Source organism: Barbatula barbatula (genome assembly GCF_947034865.1).
Source record: "Barbatula barbatula genome assembly, chromosome: 12".
In the NCBI taxonomy this organism is placed as follows: Eukaryota; Metazoa; Chordata; class Actinopteri; order Cypriniformes; family Nemacheilidae; genus Barbatula; species Barbatula barbatula.
In genome coordinates this window covers 6,093,608-6,112,551 of record NC_136775.1, presented here as the reverse complement: position 1 = coordinate 6,112,551, position 18,944 = coordinate 6,093,608, and the positions used below count along the sequence as shown (strand labels likewise).

At 38.8% G+C, this 18,944-nt stretch overlaps 1 protein-coding gene across 1 annotated transcript in view; it reads left to right on the top strand.

Annotated features, from left to right (window-relative positions):
* tsnare1 (T-SNARE Domain Containing 1) overlaps positions 1-18,944 on the top strand; it is a 90,306-nt gene that overhangs the window by 67,040 nt on the left and 4,322 nt on the right. Inside the window, exon 11 of the mRNA XM_079470125.1 lies at positions 4,022-4,131. Coding sequence (XP_079326251.1) covers positions 4,022-4,117 — 96 coding nt within the window. The 3' untranslated portion in view covers positions 4,118-4,131. The remainder of the gene's footprint in view (positions 1-4,021; positions 4,132-18,944) is intronic.

Sequence of the window (18,944 nt, the reverse complement as noted above, 5' to 3'; positions counted from 1 at the left end):
TGTTCATCTATAACGCTTTCTTCCACTGAGCTATCAAACACTTGTGTACACCAGACGGAGAACACAGTTTGTTTGCCAAAGGCGGAACTGCAAAGTGAGAACCTCAAGTTCTGTTTATTCGCTGCGTCTTTTAAACATCATAATCAGGAAGGCTTGGATTCTGAATTTTTATGTAAATTGCGCGTAAGCCGATTACAAGCCAGGCAGTGGCAGCACAAACATTATTTATTTTATGGACCTTCAATTTTCTGAGCAGATGAGATAAAGGCAGAATAATATTATGTCGGTAATCATCATGCTACGTTATTATGGCATTATAAAGACATTTCTCATGTCACACAAGGTAAATGACTCTCTGGTTCTCACTCGCAAATGCAAAGCAGTTCCTCTGGAAATTGGTGATGTCCACAGGCAGCCTATACGTGACTCACACAGGTTTAAGTGACTGTGGAAATTCGCAGCATTGTTTCTAGCAGACAGGATTTGTTACAGGGTTTAATTTAGTTGACTTCAAGGTGAACTCTTGGTGCAGAGGTTAGCAGATATTTTCTGCTCTTCTTCATGGTTGAAAATCCATTTGTGGTCACATGATTAGTTGGCCAACAAAAAAAAGATGTTGTTGCCCTTTCCCTTCCTGTAATTGGCTATTAAAAGTGGAAAATTGGTGGTTTTCAGTTAGATATAAAACAGGAGCTTTCTAATTCAGGAAACCATATCAAATATAAAAGTAAATAAACAAAATGACAATAATGAGACGATATTTGTGAAAACAATTGTATGTACTTTCCTGAGGAGCTAGACACTAGTGATAATATAAACAATACCTGTTTGTGCGATTAGCAATTCGTTTTGCAAAATGTACACGATCACATTAACATGTGTTAATGATTGATGGTTGTGTCACAAATTAATTCAACTGTTTAACAACTGTCAATGCAAAAACTCTCTTAACTTTGATACCTTTTGTAGATAGCACTGCTTAAAATCTTAAAGTGTTAACCCAAAGTTTGGCCAAAAATGACAATTCTGTCATTCTTGTCATTTCGAACCTGTATGACTTTTTTCCTTCTCCAGAGCACAAAAAACTGACAATGGCGGTACCCATTCACTTCTATTGTGTGACAAAACCAATGCAAGTCAACGGATACCGCCGTTGTCCGGTTACCGACATTCTTCAAAATATCTTATGTGATGTTATCTTAAATGATAAGAAGGTGAGCAAACAATGACAGATTTTTTGGGGTAATTTCGCTTCATAATTAAATGTATTTGATTTGATTTCATCGGAAAAGGTTTGTTTTTTGCAGTGAAATCTTCAATATAAGAAGTGCTGCAGTTTTTGTAGTTTGTACAGCAGGTTGACTAAATTGACAGGTTGGAAATGTATTTTCTCTCCAACACTCCATCAGCTTTCCTGTTACCCTTAACTCATTTTCCATCTCTCTCTCACTCTGCGAGTATCCGTTCGCTCTCTCTCTCACACTCTCCCTCACTATCTCTCATCCCCACCGCAGCATCCAGTAAATTCCAGCTCTGAAATGGAGCAACAGTTGCATTGTCACCCAAAGCTTATTCGGTTTCCTTTTACCTGATTTATTTTCCTGTTTTCTCTGAACGACAGTAGAGGCCAGAATTGCGCGGAGCAAAAAAGGGCTTGCACCGAGGGACTGTATGCTGAGCAAAAAGAAAGCGCAAGGGAGAGAGAGAAAAAGTTTATAAGGCGCGGTTTGGGAGAAAATGTAAGAAAGGGAAGCAGGGGAATCTGTGGTGACCAGCTGCAAGAGAGGAGATAGCGGAGAGAGGCTTTTAATTCCCAATCCCTCCAGAGCCTTTGAAAATTACCAATCTTCTTATCACAGACGCAGGCTGCTTATGCAAATTGTTGTGGAGTGGAACGTTTAAACGGAAATTTACTCGACAGCAGTTTTTTGCTTCCCTCCCCCACACACACTTTCACATAGAAAGCTTGTTTCCATTCTCAGATAAGAAGATGAATTGCTCTTCGCGCTTTGAAGCACGTCAGGATTTAAAGACTCCAGCATAGCTGTGGTCTAGAACTGCTGCTCTTTCTGGCTTTGTCAAAAGCGATGGGGAGTTAGGCGGACGGGGGGCATTTCAAAACAACTTTGAATGGGTGCACGTTCTCAGCTGCGAAACATCGAAGCCTCCCTGCCGAGTCGGAAAAGCGTATATTTAAATCCACTCAGCAAACAAATTATATTGACACTAAATGCACCGTATTTTTTATTATTATCATTATTTGTACACTTGTTGGTTGAATGGGTTCCAAACTGGACCCTAATTTCGTAACGCGACAAAGCAACAGTTTCCGGTGGCCCAGCGAGACATTTCTTAGCAACTGAACGCCCGAATGAAACTTCCAGCAATTTTCCAAAAATCTTTTGAAAACAGAGCAGAGCTCCCTCCCACCACCAAGTCTTATCGGAGTCAAAGAGCAGATGGGTTTTACGAACGCCATTCAGCCAGAATTCAGGCACGCCGGAGAAAGCAGTTCTCTCATGCTTGTCCAACTGCTCTTGACTCTGGGCCACGATTCAGTTCTGTCTGTGAGAAATCATTTTCAAAGCATGTCTCTGTATTGAGGAGAGGACCTATAGAGGTCAATTGATGGCGGCACCTTCATTTCATATTGTGGTACTGCTTCAATAGTGGGAACCTATTTGGAACATAATGGTGTAGTTTTGTTCTTTTATTCTTTGTACCTAAAAGACTGGTCATAGTGGAAAATGATTGTTGATTTATTGATTTACAACAGTGATGAGCGGCGGTGTGTTATAGATTTTTGCTCCAGGGTGCTGTTCAATTTGTTCTTAGTCATTTAAATGTACATTGCTGGGTTTTTATATTTTTACAATCACGGTTCTATTCTTTACAAAACGACTGGTCTACTATAAAGGATTACTTACTTATTTTAATAAAGAGAGCGTGACAGTATCTCAAAGATTCTCAAAAAATTGCAGCTTTTATATTGACAAACACATTTCTAAGAAACTGCATTTCTGTTGGTTATATTTTATTTTGTTCATTGCTATAATTTGTTCTAAAACTTTCAAGTTACTGTGTTGCATTTTCAGCCTTCTATAAATGTCTTAATGTTATAATTACAGTTACACGTTTTTTTCTTTTCTTTATGTCATACTACTTAGTGTAAATGTGTGTGTTCAGATCTTAACAAGATGTTAAGAACCTGATTTTTCAAGTAGACAAATACTTTTTGTTCAGTAAATACTTATTTTGAAAAGTTATTATATAATCTCATATGTATATCGTTTTAAAGCTGCATTTCATAGCTTTTGTCCTCAACATCTCTGGTGGATCATAAAAATGCAGGTTACTTTACATAAATCTTTACGGGTGTTCCAGTAAGATGGTGTCAAATTGATATTTCTTGTAAAAGTATAGCCCAATTTATTAATTATTTTCTAAGATTACCATTGAGAATTGGGGTGAGGTAAGGAACGCTTACCTCAGTTTTAAACAATGATTTTTATGTACTTTCTTAACCAAATTTTGTTCATTTTTAACCCAAAAATTTTTAGAAAAGATGGAAAAGGATTGTTGTTTATTAACATAAAAATATTATTATATTGACCGTATCAATGGCGTATTCAATTCTCATTTGACGCTGGTCCAGAAGAACTTCCGGTTTCAGTAACGCAAATGTTTAATCAAAATACAACCGACAGAATATTCAGAAGCGATTAAAAATGAATAAAAATATCTTCAAGAATAAATTTGATATGTAAGATGAAAAGAATACTACTAATAAATAAAGTAAAACTGAAACCTGAAATCTGAAACCGGACTGCTTTTGGACCAGTGTTAACATCTTGCAAAGTGATCTATAATCTATATATTTAAAGGTTTACATGAATTTAATCTAACTAGGTTGTTGTTTAGCAAACTACAGTACAGTTTCAAAGTAGCTTCCCCAACCCATGTTAAGAGAGATTATCTTTGATCAAACAATGTTATCACAAGCGTTTTCTTTTTTCCACAGAGGCAGCTGAGGAAGAGGAAATGTTATCTGCTCATCGCTGGGGCTCTGCTTCTTACCCTGCTTATCATCATTATTGCAGTCGCAGCCAGAAAATGAGAGCAAGCGCACAGGTGAGCCGCAACTACTGTGCCCAGTCTATGATATAAATAACTTTAAAAAGGAAGGTCAGAAAAGGTACTACTAACACAATGAATCAAAGTTACATTACCTGGTGCATTTTGCGTCAAAACAAACTGCAGGTTTTTCTAAACAACCAAAAGCAGATATTTTAAACATCTCTGCTCGCCAGGATCTCCAGCTGTACCTAGTCTGAAACCTTTGGACATCATCGTCTACAAAAACAGCAGTCAAAATGTTCTCGCTCACCTAATTGGTTCTTGACATTTGTGTAACCTGAAACGTTGTATCGCGATGCTATTTCTCACCACAGAAAGCCAATACTGAGAAACAGCTTGAGACTAATATTTCACCCATGGGCAGTCGCTCTGAGGGAAAGGGGATTTTATCAGGTAGATGGATTACCTCCTCATTCATCTTTGAAAGGCCAACTGACAATTACACACTTCTGTTATTCATTTATCCTCCCAACCTACTTTTATTCGTTCATTGACTCATTCACTAGTTCATCGTTTTTTCATTCATCCAACCGTAAGCATTGAAAACCCCATCAGGACCGACTCCATTTTCATGAGATGTTTATCCGTGTGTTCGATCTCTCGCGGCCTCCCTCAGGGAGACGGGTTGAGTGACAGTCTGGACTTTCTCTCATATCGATCTGTACCCTCTCTTCTCTCACTTTCTTTTTCTCGAAACACACTCGCGCCTCTTTTTAAGCGCTGTGTGCGAAACTGAAATCAGATAACATCTTTAATTAAGTAGCTCTTAACTTGCATTTGTGAAATAGATTGAAACAAGGAGTGAAAGTTGTTTGAACTTTGTTGCTAAGATCTCATCTTCTGTGAAGCGTTAAGTGACAGAGAGATTTTGTCACTTAAAAAAATCACTTAAGCACCATTTGCGATATGTATTCCTTGTTCACTACAAATCAAGTACTTTTAAGCGCTAATTAATTTACAGAGTATAAAATGCTGCTGTTGTTTTGACCTACGACCGGTTGTGAATTTGGTTGTGGTTTAAACATTAAAAACGCATTATTATCCACAATAATGCGTTTTTGTTTGAGAACTAAACTTTGTTTCTCAGTTTTTGGCCTTTCGCCCACACTGAGACGGCGTTTTTGTACAGCACAGAGCGTGATGACAACAATGAGAAAAAACACACAAAGAGACAAAACTTGTTGAATTATGGAGAGAGAAAGACTGTTTGTTTGAATTGTCATCACCACTGCATCATGACGGAGGGAAATTTTTTTTGCGTGTGTCATGTGCTTTACCGTCACAGTGTGATTACGAACTTTTTCTGCGGGTTTATTGGCGTTTGATAAATAACGAATTTGTGTACAATTGTGCCGGATAATCTTCTTGCATGTGTCATATAATCTGTCATAAATTACAGGTTCATATAGTGTGACAAGCAACGATCTTCGATAACTATATAAAATCGCTTAAGTTGTGTTAGTGCCGTGGGTAAGTGGTTGGCAATCCTATTTCTCTTTCATCTGCGGTCTATAGCACCTACTTGTAATGAAGCTTGGGAAGTTTGTTAAAACTTATATAATAAGCATGTCTACATTTATTTGTGTGACATTTTAGTATCCTCGACACACATGAAAATACATGCGTATGCACAAATTTGCAAATTTGCACACACAAGTTGTGTAGTTACTGCACTTGGTTACCAAGGACCTCTTTTGAACAGTGTCACTATGAAAAATATACACTACCGGTCAAAAGGACCACTTGATGAAAGATGAAAATCTTTTTATCTGAAGGTGTATGTTTCAATGTTTTCAAATGACCTTTTCAAGTTCAAATTACTTTTGTAGACAGAAGTATAAGTGTCCCCACATACTAGAAAACGAAATTATTATTTAAAAATTTTGAATAGAAATATTATTGAAATTATTTATGAAGATTGCATTAGATGGAAGTCCAGCATAGATGGAAATTCCTTCAATATGGTTTAAAAAGCTTCCCATGTTGAGACCTCATGAAACTGGTTGATTAAATGCCAATTTTGTGAAGATGCAAATTTATTTTTGGTTGCTTTTAGTAAGAACTTAACACTACAGTAGTGTTATTCTATGGTTTTCATAGGTTTACTATCGTTTTAAAATGTGCAAGAAATATAAAGGATGACTAAGTGATGCCAAACTTTTGACCATGAGTGTATATTACTATAACTGAATGACAGAATCCTCTTGTGGTGCAGTATCAGATATTATTAGTAGATTAATTAAACTATTGAGAGAAAGGTTAAGTGAACATTTTGATATTGTTAAAAGTAAAAAACTTACTTTTGGAGTCCAACCCATTTAGTCTTTTTGTAACCAACTAAAGCATGTTGGCAAACATGCCCTTTCATCTCCTGGGTTGCGATTTAAGTAGTAGAAAACCGTTTCCAGAGACCTGGTGAGCAATGTACCAAATCTTGTTTGCAGACTCCATGGTTTGAGGAATGAGTTGGAAAAGGGGGTTGTCATCCTAAGCTTCACAGTCTGGTTCAGTGCCATAACAGACTATAAGCTCGAGAGAGCTTGCCAGTTTGTGTGCTAAGGACCAGCTCCAAAAGCTGCATAGATTTATAGAGAATTAACAGCTCTGAGTCTCTGTAAACACGGGCCATTCAGTTCTGGTGAGAGATGTTTTTCGTGCCCTGCACATTTGGTGATGTATTTCTTTCAACCTCTCCTGATAATGTTTACTTCTTTGGTGCAGATTCGCTTTGTAAACTCAGCAAAATTATCTGAAGGTCATAAACACCACATTTATACTTCATGGATTACTGATATCAATATGTAAATGTCACTTTAAAGCAGGGGTCATCAACCTTTGCGACCAAAAGAGCCATTTTGGGCCCTCTCCCACCAAATAATATTTGTCTGGAGCCGCAAAATATATGTAACCTTTAAATTACTACATCACGGGTTGTTATGCATGTAAGGTAGTAGTTACGCAGTTGCACCACTAACCTAAAAAGTGTGATTTTTATTGTATTTAGATGTTAGAAATATATACATTTTTGTCCCTGGCAATAAGTGGTAGTGTTGCAATAGGAGATTAGCGATGTGGTGTTGCACGCTCTGCTTAAGTTAGATTTCAGCTTTTTTCTGTGAACTTTTGTTTTGGGTTTTTTTTTGCGGCGTTTGATGAACAGCCACAAGAGACCGCCTACTCTCCGCATACGGACATCATGCGTAAACAATAAGCATAGAAGCACGCTAGCCAGACTGGATTTAAACAATGCCGGCTAAAGACGTACCAAGGAGAATGTTCTCTCACCATTCCATTTCTAACACACGCATACAGTGTTCGGCGCTGTCTCACATCTCTCAAAGCAGAAATAAATCCACTGCTCTCTGTATGTTTTATCTGTCATCCCCGGTCGTATGAACATTGCAAGCACTTATCTCGTCTATTCGAATGAAATATCTGAAAAAGCAAATACATTTACCAGCCAGGTTGTATGGCGGAATGTGTATGCTTTTTCAAATATTTCTTGAAGAAATCAGGACAATAGTGGACAAAATAGATGGCTTACAGCAGCAGGTGTAAACAGGTATGTGCCTCTTTAGTCCACTTGTGATCCGATCGACCAAAACGCATCTTATTACCAGGCATGAAGAGGGCCTTACAGTTTTTTTTATTCGCTTTGGTACTATTTTCACAAGTAAGGTGTACATTTTCAAAACTCTTAGTACAAAAATCCAAACTTCTCACACTTGTAACGCAGCTAGTCATTCTTTTAAAACCTGATGGAATGCTTTCAGTCAGTTGCACATGTTTTCAGTCCACATAATCATGGTTTCAAACACGAGATTATTGTAATATGTAATGGGAACATTTGGTTTAATCACCGAAACACAACAATATGATCTTCTTTCAGTTTAGTACTTTTAACAATCAGTTCATCCAACAGCAAACAATGCAAGATACAGGTTTCAAATCATCCTTAGAAGTGCTGAAATGAATATGCTACAGTACTATAAAAGACAGATTACACAGTTTCACATTAGGCAGTACACTGACATTACCTTGCATTTACATAATCTATAATTTCCAAAATATCCATCCTATGTGTAATCAAGTCAAGGATCAATGAACACATCCTCTACAATCATTTGTACAAATTTGTTTTTATTTTTCAGATAGAATTGTAACATAGTTATACTTTCTATTATTTAACTAAATGAGAACAAAACATAACATTTAGTGCACAGATTACATTAGTTTGGATCAAGCCTGTCTTGAGCATTTGGCCATAGATTCTCATCCACATCACAATAAATGTTATCATTGTTCAAGCACCTTGGAAAAAACCTTTTTGCATGACGAATCCATGCTTGACATTGGTCTACATTGATGTCATCACATGCATCATCCATGGCCTGAAGCAGGATAACACGCTCAAGGGGTTGCCGATCATAGACCTTCCACCTCCAGGCTGAAAAAAATTCCTCAATAGGGTTGAGGAAAGGAGAGTATGGAGGTGGTGAAAGAGTGGTGAAAGCTGACATTGTCCCACACAATGACATAGGTGACCCCTTCACCTTGACAGGCCGGCTCAATTTCATTGAGAAACTCAATAAGATGTGCAGCATTATAGGAGCCAAGTAATGGCCTACGTCCTACGACACCATCTTCAGAGATAGCTGCGCACATGGAGATGTTTCCTCCACGTTGTCCAGGCACTTGGACAGTGGCCCGTTGGCCGATGATGTTCGGTCCACGGCGACGAGTTTTGGCAAGGTTAAAGCCCGCAAAAATGTACATGTGATGGTTCACATCAGCGTCAAGCACCATAACCCTCTAAAAAATGTTGGTTAGTTCTTTTTACAGTGCTGTGCCCTTAGTCCTTTCACCCGGTCATTGTTTGTCTCAAAAGGCACCAGGTAAATGTGTTTCATTGATACCTGGTGCCTCTTTAAAAGGCGGGCTACATTTACATTTATTCATTTGGCAGACAAAAGCAACTTACAGGTAGTTTTTTTTTACAGTGGCACATTATTGGAGAGCAATCATTGGTAAGGTGTCTTGCTCAAGGGCACTTCAGTCATGACCTGCTGGCACTGAGATTAGAACCGGCAACCTTCTGATCACAAGACCAACACTCTAACCACCAGGCCACATCTGACTATAGGATTCTGACGATGTAATATGATACATCCTCCACACTTACCGGTTTTCTCTAACTTCATTAGAGACAACAGTTCTGCCTCCCCAGAACTCATGACCAACCCTTTGATGGGCCCCATGCCCACCTCTCTGACCTCTCTGTTGGTGCCCATGCCCGCCTCTCTGACCTCTCTGTTGGTGCCCATGCGCGCCTCTCTGACCTCTCTGTTGGTGCCCATGCCCGCCTCTCTGACCTCTCTGTTGGTGCCCATGCGCGCCTCTCTGACCTCTCTGTTGGTGCCCATGCGCGCCTCTCTGACCTCTCTGTTGGTGCCCATGCCCGCCTCTCTGACCTCTCTGTTGGTGCCCATGCCCGCCTCTCTGACCTCTCTGTTGGTGCCCATGCCCACCTCTCTGACCTCTCTGTTGGTGCCCATGCGCGCCTCTCTGACCTCTCTGTTGGTGCCCATGCGCGCCTCTCTGACCTCTCTGTTGGTGCCCATGCCCGCCTCTCTGACCTCTCTGTTGGTGCCCATGCACGCCTCTCTGACCTCTCTGTTGGTGCCCATGCGCGCCTCTCTGACCTCTCTGTTGGTGCCCATGCCCGCCTCTCTGACCTCTCTGTTGGTGCCCATGCCCGCCTCTCTGACCTCTCTGTTGGTGCCCATGCGCGCCTCTCTGACCTCTCTGTTGGTGCCCATGATCGCCTCTCTGACCTCTCTGTTGGTGCCCATGCCCGCCTCTCTGACCTCTCTGTTGGTGCCCATGCCCGCCTCTCTGACCTCTCTGTTGGTGCCCATGATCGCCTCTCTGACCTCTCTGTTGGTGCCCATGATCGCCTCTCTGACCTCTCTGTTGGTGCCCATGCCCGCCTCTCTGACCTCTCTGTTGGTGCCCATGCCCACCTCTCTGATGGATCCCTTGTCCACGAGCTCTTCCTATTCCTTGTTGTCTATCCTGCTCCATGTTGAAAGAAATTGCCAGTGTTTACACCCCCACTTTTACTGTATATCTAATGACCAATTGTGGTTACCCCTATCTGAAATCAATGAGCAATAACGAGTATTCATCATGTGTGTTTAATTTATATGTTTAAAAAACACATTTTATTTCTGTAGTTCTCAAAATCGATATACTGTTTATTGCTGAAATGAAAATATATAGGTTTACCAAACGGTTCAGTGATTAACCATTAAGATCAGTTGGATTAAGTGTTGGTCAAATGTATTTACCCAAATTAGATGAGAAGCATATCAAAAGTATCATGGGCATTGCATTGTGAAAGACAATTACTTCAAATGAAAGGTAGTTCTTTGATGACACTCTGATTAGGTGTGGTGAAAAAGTGATTGTGTCATTTTGTGCATTGTACTTTGTCAATTGAACATGTGATTACATGTTTGAAAAAACAGACTTTTTGATGATCTGCTTTGAGTTTTGTACTAACAGTTGTGAGGTTTTACCACATACTTGTGAAAATAGTACCAAAGCGAATAAAAAAAACTGTAAAAAGACTACAGAGAGCCGCACGCAGCAGGGGGCAGATGAGCCATATCGGGCTTGAGAGCCATGGGTTGCCGACCCAAAAAAAATGTCCTCATGCATATTCATCCTCATGTTGTTAAAAACTTGTATATCACTCTTTCTTATGTGGAAAATAAAAAATAGATATTTTGAGAAATGTCTTTGTTGTATTGTCCAGTTACAATTGAAGTCAATGGGAGCCAAGGTTGTTTGGTTACCAGCGCTCTTCAAAATATCATCTTATTTGTTCGACAGAACAAAGTCATACAGTTTTGTTATTTACTTTAATCCAAAGTGAGAGTTAACAAATATTAAAGTCGTTCGTAAAATCAAAAGCACTGGTGCAAAGGATTATGGGAACATAGCAGGGACTTGGCGTGGTGTTGTGGAAGACTGACAGAGTGGCAGAGGGAGGATCGCAGTGTATAATATATCAGTTTAATGAGCCTGGCAATGACAGAAATAACCGGGGAGCCACTTTGCCTCTCAAATCAATAGCCGTGCGCTTTATGATGCTCTAAATAACGCAATAACTGCTCCTTGACACCTATTCCAGCAAGTTGTGTTGCCAGTTCTGCCCTCATATCTTGTTTACAGAATCATTTGAATGACTCTTCACCGTATATGCATGTCGGCCTCATTCAGCCGTACCTTCTGCTCTGAGCTGTTGAAATCAAGAGCAATGAGATAGCTTAGAGACACAGAGTCGCCACAGTAATAAAATCCTAACGCATCACAGCTGACTATTACTACTAAGTATTAATTTTGTGACTGTTATTCAGTATCACAGCTTAAGCATTTAAAACGTATTCATGATTGTACATCTTCTGAAGCATATGAGTTTGATAATATGGTAAAACCTTTCTGCACGGTTTCACAGGCGAGGCTCCAAGCGACAGTTCATCCAAAATTAAAAATTCTGTCATAATTTCCTCACCCTCAAATTGTTCCAATTCCGTATAAATAATTTTTTTCTGAAAAACACAGAGAAATATATTTGGAAAAATGCTTGTAACCAAACAGTTATTGGCCACCATAGTAGGAAAAATTACATAAAAAATTGTTTTTGTTCTATTGAACACAAAAGAAGATATTTTGAAAAATGTAGGTAAGCAAACCGTTCAGGGTCACATGACTACCATTGTCATTTTTCCTACTATGGTAGTCAGTGGTGGCCAAGAACTGTTTGGCTACAAGCTTTCTTCTAAATATCTTTCTGTTCCAAGGGTTAACTGTTCCAAGGCTAGTCCCAGACTATATTGAACACTTGCGCAATCTTAACTGAAAATAACATGCCCTGATATGTCCTAAAATATATCATTGCCATTGTTTTGTCTCAAGATGCACACCAGTTATGTTGTTCAAGAGTTTTTTATAAAAGTGACCTAGTCCTGGCTTAAGCTAAATCAGGTTTCCCAGCCCTAAATTAGCAACTTTGAAAGATGGGGAATCCTTAGTCCTATTGTGGTTTTGCTAGAATATTCTGTTACAGACAGAATATTGCAGTAATTTTCTTGAAAATGTTGTTTCTTGGCTGAAGTATCCCTTTAAAAAGATCTTTATAATTGAATGTGTATTAAATAACCTATATTAATAATATCAGCCCGAACATTATAATATCGACCCATTGCACATTTGAGTCTTGACCGTAATGACATTTTGATAATGCTGGATGTTGTTTGTGAAGTTTTCATCTTGTTGTAATTCTGAATGTCTTAATGATACAATTCATAGATGCACTTTCTATGCATTAAAAAAATGTCTGTGTTGCTGTTACATGTATTGCATGGATGTAAGAATAGAAATAGCAACCAACACGGCACCTTCAGTAGCTTTATTTAGCTCATCAATGTATCGTGCAGCCTGATAAGATTTCAAACCAGATATATGAACAGTGTAAACCGAGAATTCAGCAAGAGCTATTCAATGATAGTATATAACATTTGTCCTGGTTAAAAATAGGACTGTTAGAATCCCATTTCTATTACCAAGAAAGGCAATTTGGTTGTTTATGTTTTTCAAACATTAATACACATACAGTACATTTCACAGCCCACATATAAAAACACCTTCTGTGTCCGTCCTCAAGTGGGCCTGTGTTTTTGAACATGGCAGAAGGCCACGGTGCCAGCAAAACTCGCCGGTCTTCCTCGGCACTGATCTGCATGGCCGGGCCAAGTCTCGGTTTGACCCTTATCATGTCTGAGGCTGACCGCTGAGCACAGGATTAGTGGGCAGGCCTGCACCTGTGTGGGCGGACATCATACAATCCTCTGAACCAGCAGCGTGGGATGCAGTCAAACCGTGCAGCCAGACACAGTCACAGAGAGAAGGGACTCAACAGACCGAAACACCCACCCAGGCATGCTGGGATAGGAGAATAGAGAATGTATGGAAGATTTACCAAGCTGTAGAAGAGAGTTTAATGCCTCGCTTCCATCAGTGATTTTCACAATTTTGCGTGTTGCCTTTGGATATATTAAATGATTCAAAGGAAGAAGGTTTTAGGGGAGGTTATTGGTGGTGCTTTATTGCGAGGTGATAATATTTAAGGATTAGATGTTGACAGACTACAGTAATTTAGCAGTGTATGTGTCAGTGTTCTGTGATGATCTTTTAACCTTAATGGCTGTTTAGTTATTATTAATTTGTATTCATATTTTACCTTACTTATTTTCTTCCTGATTTTTACAAATATTTTTTATATTTCATTGTTTTTGTAAAAATTATTTAGCTATAGCCATTGAAAATAAAATTGGCAAGAAATATGTTTATCTATTTTTTGTTAGCATCAACTTCTAATAACCAGAATCGGTAACACTTTATATTACGGTGTCCTTGCTAAACACGTTACATGTATTTACTACAGTATTTCCTATACATTATGCATAACTTCATGTAACTACATCTAAACCAAACCCTAATCTTAACCCTATAGTAAGTACATGTAGCTAATTTTATTACTCACTACATAAATGTATAATTACACTGTATCAAGGGCATTGTAAAATAATGCGTAGCCCCAGAATCTTATAGCTTAGATTCTCAATACATTTATTAAAAATGAATAACTCACTTTATTTAAAATAAAAGATATGTTTTCTGTTACGTTTCAGTCTTTTCTTCACACAAAACTGCCCATCATTTGGCTCCAGAACATTTGTAATGTATATTTTACTACAATACTTGGCTTTTTTGATGTTTTATGTTTATTGAATGGGGATTTACAGCCTCTGGCTCCATCAGCTTTCATTGTAGTCTATTGAAGATAGACATTCTGCTAAATGCGATGCTCTTTGAAGGAAAGAAAGACAGGTTTGGAACAACACAAGGTTAAACAAACATTTATTTTTGACTGAACTGTTCTTTAACCAATCATAAAAGTTTTTGCTAACAAATTCACTTTTATTCATTTGAAGTGAATGAAACACATTAACGTTTTCGTGCTATTATTGAATAACAAAATCGTTCGTATTAAAAACACTTATGATTGACTTATGATGTATTCATTCAGCAAGTGCCCAATTTGGAAACATCTCCACTACAGAAAAGAACATGTGTTCTTTCATTGAAGCTTCTGTAAAACTTTAATTTCCAAAGGCATCTAATATTTAATATATGCGTGCTATGGTGTCTTCAAGAAAGTGGGGATTTAATTTTTTAGGACTAATATTACAGTATAGAAGCAGAAGTCATGTCACACACATCAAACTTCAATGTGAGTTTTAAGGATCAACAGAGGCCTCAGAGCTTATGTGAAGCTTGTCTTTATTTGCTCTCTGAACTGCTAAAGGGGCTGAAGCTGAATTTCAAGCACCTTTTTCGCTGATAAATATGAACGAATTAATGCCCAGGAAACATTTTTATATTTAGCCTCTAAAGCTGATTTAGCCTGAGTGAAACAGTGCAGACAGAAAGAGGCTTATTCAAATGAAAAAGCTAAGTTGACAACACTGAGCTGGTATTCACCGCGATGAGACGTTGCAAAGATGAAAATAATGAAATCCGAGAGAGAAAGAAAGTGAGTGAGTGAGTGAGGGAGAAATATTGAAATTGAGACTACTGTACCATATACTGTATTTGCGCAAATATTATTACTAACATTGAGAATCACATAGTATTCCTGTATGCAGGATTCCTGTAATCTTATGTTATTTTATCAAGTCGTAAGGTTCATTGATATTATTAGAACAATAGTAGAAATTGGTAAGAATCACACCCAATTCAGCATCAACCTATTTGCTTAAGAAACAGTTTCCATCAGCGGAACTCTGAATGTAATCCTTCCCTCACGAAATGGTAATAAAGAACTTTTTCTAAAGTTTGGGTTGTTCTTAAACCCAAAAGTAATTGCTAGTAACAGTTTGGGCACTTGGACCCGGAGCTAGAGAACTAGTATTTTTAATCCCCGTCCATGAACAAGCGTGACAATAAGCTCTCTGTATAGACTAAAACCCTCTTAGGCAAAGCTTTGTGGGTAAACTTGCCTGATGCCAATTCTAAACCCCATTAGCTTTGAGGAACTAGTCAGTTGCATTTAGATTAATGGCGGGGCGACCACTTGATTTAATAGGGTTATTTCACAGCTTCTGGGCGAGAATAAACAACAAACTTAATGCAAGACATTACTCACTTTCCTCCCTGACTGATAGAAGATTCCGAATTCACTTATGTTCACGCTCGCAAGTTAAAGCCCCAGTTCTTTTTTGCCGTACTGTTTACCTTTTTGTTGCCTTTCAGTATGTCTTAAAATCACCAGGAGAATCAGCAAGAGCTGTATGAGTGAAACATGATAGAAAAAGACCATCTGTTATTAAAAAGTGTTTATATTGATTTCTCTGGCATGAGAAAAAACAAGACTGAAAGACGTTTAACAAACCACTTGCCAAAGAAAATAGTATTTTCTCTGAAATGAAGTGATTTTGAGAAATTAAGGGATATGGATTTGCAGCCCAGGGATAAATGCTGAGTGAGAAATGTAATGTGCAATTTTGCATTACAGGGTGAAAAATGAAAATCCTTATTTATCTATTTTTTGTGCTGTCAGCTCGCTCTGAACTTTACTCACGGGGATTACTGACAAACTCTCTGGGTGTGAGACAGACGCCGTAGCTCCCGCGTGAGAAACAGATGTGCGGCAGAGGTATTATAAGTCTGCCGAGCCCGAACCTAAATGTTACAGTTTACAGAAGGAAATGGAGCTAGAGAGAGAGAGAAGTGTCTCCCTGAAAAGGAGGATGACAAAAATCACACTTGTCTCTTTTTTGGGATATTTTCCTCCGTGTGGCACCACAAGACAGCCCCGACTCTCGGTGTCTCCGGGAAGAACTGAGATTACCTCAAGCTGATTGGTCACCTTAATGTGCTAGACGCCACATAAAATAGACTGAGGATTACGGACGACTGCTCAGCTGAGCGTTGTCAAATTTAGAATGTGTACCAGAGGCGTGACTCGGCTCTGGTTGTTGGGCTGTAGCGCCAAATGTGTTTTTAATGACTCGGATCTTATTTTATGCTGATTATAATAGGAGAGTCCTCGACGGTGTCAACATGAATTAGGCGTTAGGAGGATTTTCAAGATGTTTTTCCTCGGATGGTTATTAGATAGGATACATTAACATGAGTTTGCATGAGAAGCATGTCTGTAATTAAGATGAGCTGTGTATTCCTATTTTATGTTAACGTTGAGTTACGGCGATACCCATTCACTACTGTATGGACACAAAACCACTTCAAAGTCAATGGGTACCACCGTTGTTCTGTCACCAGCATTCTTCAAAATATCTACTTTTGTGTTCTGCAGAAGTAAGTCATACAGGTTTGAAATGACAAGAGGATGAGTGAATGATGACAGAATAATATTTTTTGGTTGAATTATCACTTTAAAGATAAACTTAATACGTATTCAGCCGAAAGCATTGAGGTTTTTTCAATATTGTTTTTCCCTTATTACCCTTATTTGTGTGTGTATGTAAAAGCCTCTGGGGAATAAAATGAGTAAATTACATGTGCTCCTTTTTCTTTTACCTCAGTATTAGTTGTTAAATCAGAATAAATTAGATTTTGGACCTTAGTAGCTCTAGAGTAACGCGTGCATATGCTGAATAATATGGGAATAATTATTAGTTAAGTTGAAAAAATTTAACTACATTTTTGTCCAATGCACTAGCTTAAATTTACTGCATCTGAAAATCTATCTAGGGCATTATTTAAAAGGGTTAATTTAGCCAGGTCTTATATATATATTTTAGTGTATTATAGTATATTTCAGTGTAAAATGGACCATGGCTGAGCTCCAGATTCATTTAGTCATGCCTCTGCTACATACAAAAAGATTTGGGAAAAAGCCCACAACATATAGCATTATTCACACTGTGTATGCGCTTTGATGGATGGGAAAAATTCACAAAATCTTTTTCAAAAGGGTAAATGGGCAGGTTGACGGGAATGGTTGACTGGCTTTCAGATAGCCTGTCTATTCTGATGGTGTTAAAGCTTAGGCACTTTCCGCATGTGCCCGGAAGAGCGTTTGCTAAGTGTGCAAGCAGCTGGACAAGAATGTGACGTTTCTCCGCTTTCACTCTGTTGAATATTTGCTCTGCATCAATGGAGGTGCGGAGGTACCATTTAATTCCCTCTCTGACAATCAATAGTTTGGCTGTGAAGAGTGCTCGGCTTTGATTTATATGAGCCATCGGGAGCAGGCATCTGGACGCTGCCTGGAAATGGGACGAGATGGATGCTTTTTGAGTATAGGTGCCCATCTGTCCACATTGATTTGCCCTGAATAGCATCCGAGTACCAAATCTTTGAGTGTTTGGGTTAAGAAAATTGATCGGAACATGTAGGTCTGGGTACATGATACGTATTATTTGACATATGCCTTAACAGATGTCTGTTGCATAAATATAACATTTTTATCATGTGGCTTAGTAGCTGGTACATGGGTTGTGTCACTATAGACTACCTCGCCTGAAATAAGATCTACGGTTAACAAAACCGTTTTCATTTTTTAATCTATGACAAAGACACCTGTTATAACCCGCTCGTCATTTTTTAAAGCTTTATCATGTCTAAAAACGGTGGTTGTTTACAAGTTGCGAACAAGTTGCTAAAAGCGACTAGATCTTTTGGTGGATACGTTAGAGGTCATGCCCATATTAATCTCACAAATAATGCAACATGGGCACAGATGTCTAAAAACGTGGATGGGGATTCATTTACGGAGTAAAACTTACCAGGTTACACATTTTTAATAACGTTTTAAAAGGTTGTCGGAGGCATGATGGTGGTTACGTAGATATCGAGCGACCGTAGCGAGTCTAAGGGAAAAACAGGCTTTCGGTTGAGGGAACCAATGCTTAGCTCAGTTAGGTGGCATAAGATCCGGCCATTGATCGTCCTACCTGAACATACTGTAAATAGCAGTCATAAATTATAAATGTTTTAAATCAAAACTATGAAAGTACACACATTTAAATATGGAAATTGAACAATCAATCGATCCTTTAACCAACTTCATTCGAAGAGTTGTTTATGCTTGTCACTTCATGGCGGTTTTTTCCAATTTTTGAATTTACCAATTTAAACGAGTATATCTGCCATAAAGAAATTGTATTAACATTTAATAATACAGTAGCATGGAATACATCAGACGTAAGTCACATAATTTCCTCATAAGCCTGAAAGTTTCTTTAGAAGCTGTCTTATGTCATTTCCACTCATAGATGACGCTCGTATAATAAGTATCGTGGTTTATAGTTGGCACGCATGCAGAGACAGAAGCTTCTGTGACTGGGGGAGATCCTCCCCGCGGTGGCTGTGAAGCAGCCTTTGATGTGGACGTAGCCAGCAGTACGAGCTTCTTGGCTGGAGTGACAGCCTGGGTGGAGTTTGCCCTCTGATCTGTGTCATTTCAAAGTAGGTGCTCCTTCCTTCTCAACCACCATCCTTTCATCCCCCTGCCCCATCCGTTTACTCCTTTAACAGTCAGCTCACTGACTGGCTCTCTCGCTCATCCTCTCTCTCTCTATGTTTTGTCATTTGCTCAGCCAAGATTCCCACACAGTGGCTGGTGAACAACTCTTAAGGGCTTTTTGTTGGCAGACAACATCATAGACAGTCACATAATCTCTCTCTCACTTTATATACAGTATGTGTGTATG